This window comes from Parus major, chromosome 6 (genome assembly GCF_001522545.3).
Source record: "Parus major isolate Abel chromosome 6, Parus_major1.1, whole genome shotgun sequence".
Taxonomy (NCBI): domain Eukaryota; kingdom Metazoa; phylum Chordata; class Aves; order Passeriformes; family Paridae; genus Parus; species Parus major.
Genome location: NC_031775.1, coordinates 21,356,488 through 21,363,071, shown reverse-complemented (window position 1 = coordinate 21,363,071; position 6,584 = coordinate 21,356,488). Strand labels below are relative to the sequence as shown.

At 52.2% G+C, this 6,584-nt stretch overlaps 1 protein-coding gene across 1 annotated transcript; it reads right to left on the bottom strand.

The window, feature by feature from the left end:
- Positions 1-1,634: 1,634 nt before the first annotated feature.
- LBX1 (ladybird homeobox 1) lies at positions 1,635-5,067 on the bottom strand. The gene is made up of 2 exons (XM_015632501.3): positions 3,491-5,067; positions 1,635-3,192 (listed from the first exon to the last, which is right to left on the bottom strand). Exons 1-2 carry the CDS (start codon positions 3,813-3,815, stop codon positions 2,693-2,695), a joined length of 825 nt encoding a protein of 274 aa, XP_015487987.1. The 5' UTR covers positions 3,816-5,067; the 3' UTR covers positions 1,635-2,692.
- Positions 5,068-6,584: the final 1,517 nt, after the last annotated feature.

Sequence of the window (6,584 nt, the reverse complement as noted above, 5' to 3'; positions counted from 1 at the left end):
TAGTGAATTGTACTGTTTGCAGCCTCATTAAATCCATTCCAAGACAAAAGAATAAAAGACTGGGGGGAGGGAGGGGACAGGAGAGGAGGGGGAACAGGAGAGGGAATGGGGGGAAAAAAAAAAAAGATAAAGAAAACAAATAAAGCCCTTTAACTAGATCTTCACATAAATGTCACAGTTTCTCAGCATTTACGATTTCCCTGTTTAGCATAAAAACACTTAAGGACAAGATTGAAGGCTTTCCGAGAGATCTGGACAGAAGTCAAAGCTATCATTCGGAGGTAAAAAAAAAAAAAGGAAAAAAGAAAAAAGAGGGGATGGCGGAGTGGGGGCGGGAGGTGGCGGAAAACAAGTGCTCTTCCAAATAATACTAAAGGAAAGTGAATTTCATTGTAATTCATAGGCTTGTTCCAAATACCAAGAGAGAAAGAAAAAAGAATAGAAGCGCACAGATGCCCCGACGAAGGGAGAACAGCTCTGCTCCCATTGTTGTGGAGTTAAACAGTGGAAGGGAGGGTTAACCTAATCCATCAAATTGTCTGGAAATTGTGAAGAAAATTCAAAAACCATATGGTCTCCAAGCGCTCGCCTTCTCTCTGCTGTGGAGGGGCACGCTTGTTTCAGCATGGCGAACCGCAGGAGGCTGTATATGCTCCATTGTCGCTTGTCACTTCAGAGAAGAGGGCTCATTTGTCCCCAGTTTTCATGCTTTACGCTAAAAATTACAACCCCATCCATTCTCAAAGAGGAGAAAGATTTATTTAGCCTCGGAGAAACTGGACCAAAAAAAAAAATCCAACCCACAAACCAACCCTGTCTTATGTGGACACTTCTCTGCCGACTCCACCACTGTACACCAGATTTGCCTTTCTCACATAAATTTTGCAAAGAATAGGGAGAAACACACGTTGCTCGACTCCAAAGGCAAGTCACGCTGCCAAGAGAAAACACATTCACCAGAGCTTTAATTTTGGCTGGAAAAAATAAAGAAAAAATGATCGGGAAAAAAAACCCCAAACAAACAGGAGAGAGAAAATTAAAAGGAAAAAGAATTAAAGGGAGGAAAAGAAACATTTTCCATCCCCATGTCCTCATGGCAGCTTTTGCCCAGGAGGGGAGGCTTGGCCCGGCGGGCGGAGGGAAGCTCCCCCCGCGGCACACCCCGCTCCTTTTGTCCAAATCGCTGATAACTCCTTGCTCCCGTTCGCATTTCTCTTCTCTTTCTATTATTTTTTTTTTCTCTGCCCCTCTTTTCCCCCTGCAATTTCAGGCTGGAAGTGCCCTGCTGACAGCGGGAGGATCCCGGGGTCCCAGTGGTCCCGCTCGCCCCTTCGCCCTCCCGCCGCCGCCTCGCATCCCCCGCTCCCGGGAAGCGCTGCCCGCACCTCCGGCCTTATCGATGCTCCGCGCTTTTCCTTTGCTAAACTCTGCCTGGCGTTAGACTTAGAAAAAATAAATTAAATAATAATATTGGTCTCGCTCGTGTGCTCCTTTCCCGTAATTTTTCCAGCAGGTACTGCTCCAAGAGTAACTTTAAATGCAAAAGGGATGGGACATCCCTGTGGGGGAAAAGTCTGGTGTAGCCTCGGACCAGAGGGGTGTTTTTTTCAGTCACAAATGAAGGACGTTAAAAGTATATTAAAATGGTAAAGATTTTATTGTATCGGAAAAAAGGAACTATCTGTACAATTCTAAGAGACAGTAAATAAAGCAACATTGTCCCTATCGGAACTTAAATAGCAGGCCTTTTAAAATTTGTACAATTCAAACAAAAACAAGTCTTAAATCTGTACATTTTTTTTTAAATTTATAGTGTAATATTTAAATGTATTGATTTTGGGATTTGTTCTTTTTTGTTTCCATAGCATGCAAAAAATTCTAAAAAGAGTAAAAAATAATTCTAGGATTTTTTAAATTTTTCTTTTTTTTTTGTTTTGTTACCACCTTCATATCAAAAATACGAAAGGCAGCTTTTTAATAAAAGCACAACAATAGCAGAAAATGGTAAAAATAGCTTTTAATTGGTAAAATGAGGCAGAAATTGCATTGGAGACAAATCTCTATGCTCTAGGAAAAAAAGAAAGTATATATTTTTCAACTTGCATTATAACCCAGCCCCAAGTTCCTAAGATTGTGAAAGAAAAAATATTTTTAAAGGGAAAAAAAAAATTAGTTCGTGCACATCTGAAACATGCAAGGAAAGGAAAGCGGCTAATTTAATTTTTTGCTGTTGCCGTTTTAAGCCTAACTTAAATCTTCTCTAAAGCGGTTTGTTTCGGAAGTCTTTGAAAACAACTGCTTTCCCAAACATCTGTTGGAAGCCAGGTTTATTCCAAGGTTATGCGTCTCCCTTATAGATAAAACAATCATCACTGATAGCTATTAAAAAAAAATAATCAAAACCTCAAAAAGAAGGGGGAAGGAAAAAAAATCCAATATATACGTTTAAATATTTATACAGAAGCCGTCCGTAATTGCACCGTTCCGAAGATGTGGCAGGCGGAGGGATCTCGACTCTACCCTAAATTCATCGGGGGTGTGTGTCTGTGGTGGGGTTCTATTGCTTATTGCTCCGACCGAGGGGAGCAGCCGCCCCGCCGCGCTGCCGGGGCCGGGATGGGGACCGAGGGTGCCGGTTTGGAGCTGACGGGATGGGGGGGGGAGGGACATGGGGGGGGACGCCGGCCTCCCCTCAGTCATCCACGTCGATCTCCACGTCCTCCTCCTCCTCCTCCTCCTCCTCCTCGCTGTCCCGGCGGCTGCGGGGCCGCTCCGTGGGGGGCGAGGCGGGGCGGGGCGGTGGCGGAGCGCCGGGCTCCCGGGCGGCGGCGGGGGGCGGCGGGGACCCGGGCCGTGCCTTGCCCCTTCCCTCGGCGCTGGGCTCCAGCTCGGCCAAGGCCACGATGTCCACGGCGGGGTTGGGGCCCAGCTTTTTGGCCGATTCCACGTCGGCCTTCATCTCCTCCAGGTCTCTCTTGAGCTTGGCGCGGCGGTTCTGGAACCAGGTGATGACCTGGGCGTTGGTGAGCCCCAGCTGCTGGGCAATCTGGTCCCGGTCCGCCGGCGACAAGTATTTTTGGTAGAGGAACCGCTTCTCCAGCTCGTAGATCTGGTGGTTGGTGAAGGCCGTCCGCGACTTCCGACGCTTCTTCGGCGTTTGCCGCTGCCCGAAGATGGTCATCCCGTCCCGGCCTGCCGACGAGCCGCCAGATTGTCCCCGGTTTCCCGTGTCCACCCCGACCCGAGCCCCCGGACCCCACACCCCTGCCCTGTCGGTATCTGGAGGGAGCGGGGCAGAGCCCCTTCTCCCGAGCCCCGAAGGCCACGGGGGGAGGATGCTGCCGGGTACCGGCCGCCCAGGAACCCCCATCCCACCCCATGCGACACCCTGGTAGATGGCGGGGGACGAGGAGAGAAGAAAAAAACAGGCCGTAGGGAGGAGCGGGGCACCCACCCGTTGGAGGACTCCCCTACTCTGAGAGGTGCTTACCTTCGGCCGCCTGCAGCACGCTGACTTCCAGCCCCTTGAAGGTCTTGCTGGCCAGCTCTTCCAGGGCGCAGAGGGGCGAGGTCTGGGAAAGCAGCGCCCGGCCGGAGAGGGGCAGCCCGGCCGGGGGGTGCTTCTCGGCGGCGGAGAGGAGGTGGGCCGTTCCGCAGAGGGTGTAACTCCTCCGCACCGAGGGCTTGTTGAGGATATCCTCGATACTGAAGGGTGTGAGGGGCTTGTTGGAGTTGGCCGGCGGTGGGAGGTGATCCAAGGGGCTCCTCCGCCGTTCTTCCCCCGAGGAGGGCTTGGGGTCTTCTTTGGAAGTCATGGTGGGGCCGGGCTGCACGGGGCTGCCTTCCCCACCCGCGACGGGGATGCGCTGCCGCGGGGAGAAGCCCCCGGCGGGACCGCGGGGTGACGGCGGCGAAGACAGCGAGCAAAAGTTGAAGCCCACCTCCAACTCCGGCGGAGGAGCCCCGGGTCCTCCCGGGGAGAGCCACGTCGGGCGGCGGGCCGGGCGGGCAGGGCGGCGGGCGGGCGCGGAGCGGAGCTGCCGTCGGTCCCTCGCCGAGAGGTGGTCCTGCCGTACCTCTTGTCCCAGGGTTTTGGGTCGGAGATTTCCCCCCCTCCTCTCTGTCTACTCTCTCTCTCTCTCTCTCTCTCTCTCTCTCTCTCTCTCTCTCTCCCTGTCTCTCCTCTTTCTTTCTCTTTCTAGCTGCTATTTTAAGAAACACCCCAAATCACAGCACTTTCCCTGCCCCCCACCCCAAGCGAATACCCACCCCAAAATTATTTTAAAAAATAATTAAAAAAAAAAAAAGAAAAAAGAAAAAGAAAAAGCAGACTTCGCCGAGGGGAAGAGCAGCCCTCGCACCGAGACCTCGGACCAGGGGGAAAGAAGCGAGAAGAGATGGGGTAATTGACTATTGCTAACAAGTTATTGTTGATTGGGAGGTAATCAATTATCTTCAATGACACTTTTCGCCCTCTCTCTCTCTCTCTTTCTCTCTCTCTCTCTCTCTGTCCAATGCAGGCTTTTGCAAGTTCGGAGACCCATTAATTAGGAGGCGGTATGGAGGTGGAGCCCAGTTGAATTATAATGCTGAATGCACTTGTCATATTCTGGCCCTGCTATTTGTTTGGACATATATATTTTTAAATTACATTACAAACCAGGCTTTATTGCATCAGGATAATACAGTATAGTGAAAAATAATAATAAGCGAAAACAAAACAAACCGAAAAATATCCGGCTGTATCTTTTTTTTTCCTTGCCCCGAGATTTTTTTTGTTTTTCCTTCTGTTTCTCCCTCCTGCTAATTTCTGCTACCAGGTTATTCAAAATGTCTCTCTCCAGCTCTACCCAGAGCAGTTTGATTTTTTTTAATTTTTTTTTTTTTTTTTTTTTTTTTTTTTTTATGAGGGGAAGAAGGGGAGAGCCTGGTTCCAGGTAAGGCAGACCTTTCCTTTCAAATAAAACCCGAAGGTTTCCGCCGAATTTGTCGTGCTCCTCTTTCCCAGCGCCCTGTGTCGGAGAGTGCTGCGGGGGCCGGGGCGGGAGCAGGGCCCCCCCAGTGTCGGGAGAGCCCACGGAGGGATTGCGTGGCGGGCTGCGGGCCGGGAGCCCTTCGGAGATGCCGGCTGCTTCTTGGGCTTCGGTGGCGCCGGGTGGTCCTGGCCGGGAGCAGCGCGGGGGGAAAGAGTCGGGGAAGGCCGGTTTCTAGCCCGAGTCCTTTTGCTACGAGCCCATGGGCGGCTCTGGAGAGGGGCAGGGGTGGCGGGAGTTGCCGGGAGACCCACTCTGGGGAACCCGGCCCCGCTCGGGTCTCGGCGGGGCCAGGCCAGCTCCTTAGTATTTCAGCGTGGATCACCATCCCGCTTCTGTCTCGCTGTTCCGCAGGGACGGAGACAAAGCCCAGAGCCGGGGTGAACAGCTTGGACCCCACTGCGGGCGTGAACACCTCACGGTCCCCGGGGACAGCCCGGCCGGGACAGGAGCCGCGGGCCGGGCCGGGCCGGGACGGGCCGGGCGGTGGCTGGAGGGGCGGTGGGGCAGGAAGAGAGGCAGGGGCTTGGATCCGGCCCCAACTTTCCCTCCTCACCTTGAGGGCCAAGAGGAGGACGGCTGGCAGCTCCCAGGCCGCTAGGTACCAAACAAGCACAAAAGAAGCAAATGGCTCCTCTCCTTAAAGCGCCCTCTTCCCATTTTTTATAGCTCTCTGGGAGTCTCTTTATGCAGTGACCTATTTTTAAAGGCCTATATTGGGTTATTCATCATATCAAATACTGCGAGGAGATGGGGGGAGTCGGTCGGGGGGGAGCGAATTACACTGATTCTAAATCGCCCGGCTTCTTTGCTTTGCTAGGTGGATTATTTGCTTCGCTTTGCTTGGGTTTTATGAAGTGATTTAAACATATTTTAACCAATTAGAGACTTTCCTCCTCTCCCTTGTGTCCCTTCGCATTGTTTTCCAGTGTGGCGTTTTATGTCAGGATCCAGGTTTTATTGAGAACTCAGCCGGGGTGCTGGTGTTATAATTACAGAAATAAGATTTAAAAAAAAAATAAAAAGGGGAGGGGGGGTTGGGGAAACGAAAGAAAAATAGCTTCGTTCCTCGGTGCGAGTTTGGGCGGGCTGGTGGGTGTATGGGATGCTCTTAGGTGCAGCCGGTTACCGGCTGCAGCGTTTCCCGCAGAGCGGAGTGTGGACACGGGAGCAACTTAAGCCCCTGTCTCTGGAACAGCCCGTTTGGCTCAGGGCACGAGCAAAAGTGCTTCAGACACAGCGAAATCCTGCACACCATTTTGGATTCCCTGTTGTCCCCCCAGCCTGTGTCTCTTCTCTCTTCCTAAGCGGGAGGACAAGGCTTTAAGAGCACCCTACTTTATTTTTTTTCTTTTGGCTTCCCGATAGGGGCAGAGCCCGGGGAAGGACGGACAGCAGCCTCAGTACAGACTTCCCGACACAGAGGGACCCTTCCTCGTTTTCTTGGGCCGCTCCCTGGCAGGGCATAGCCGGGTTCATGATTTGCATGAGTAGCTCAGCTCGGTGGCTCCAGGCCTGTAGCCTGCCCTGGTGCCCAGCGTCCCTCCCCAC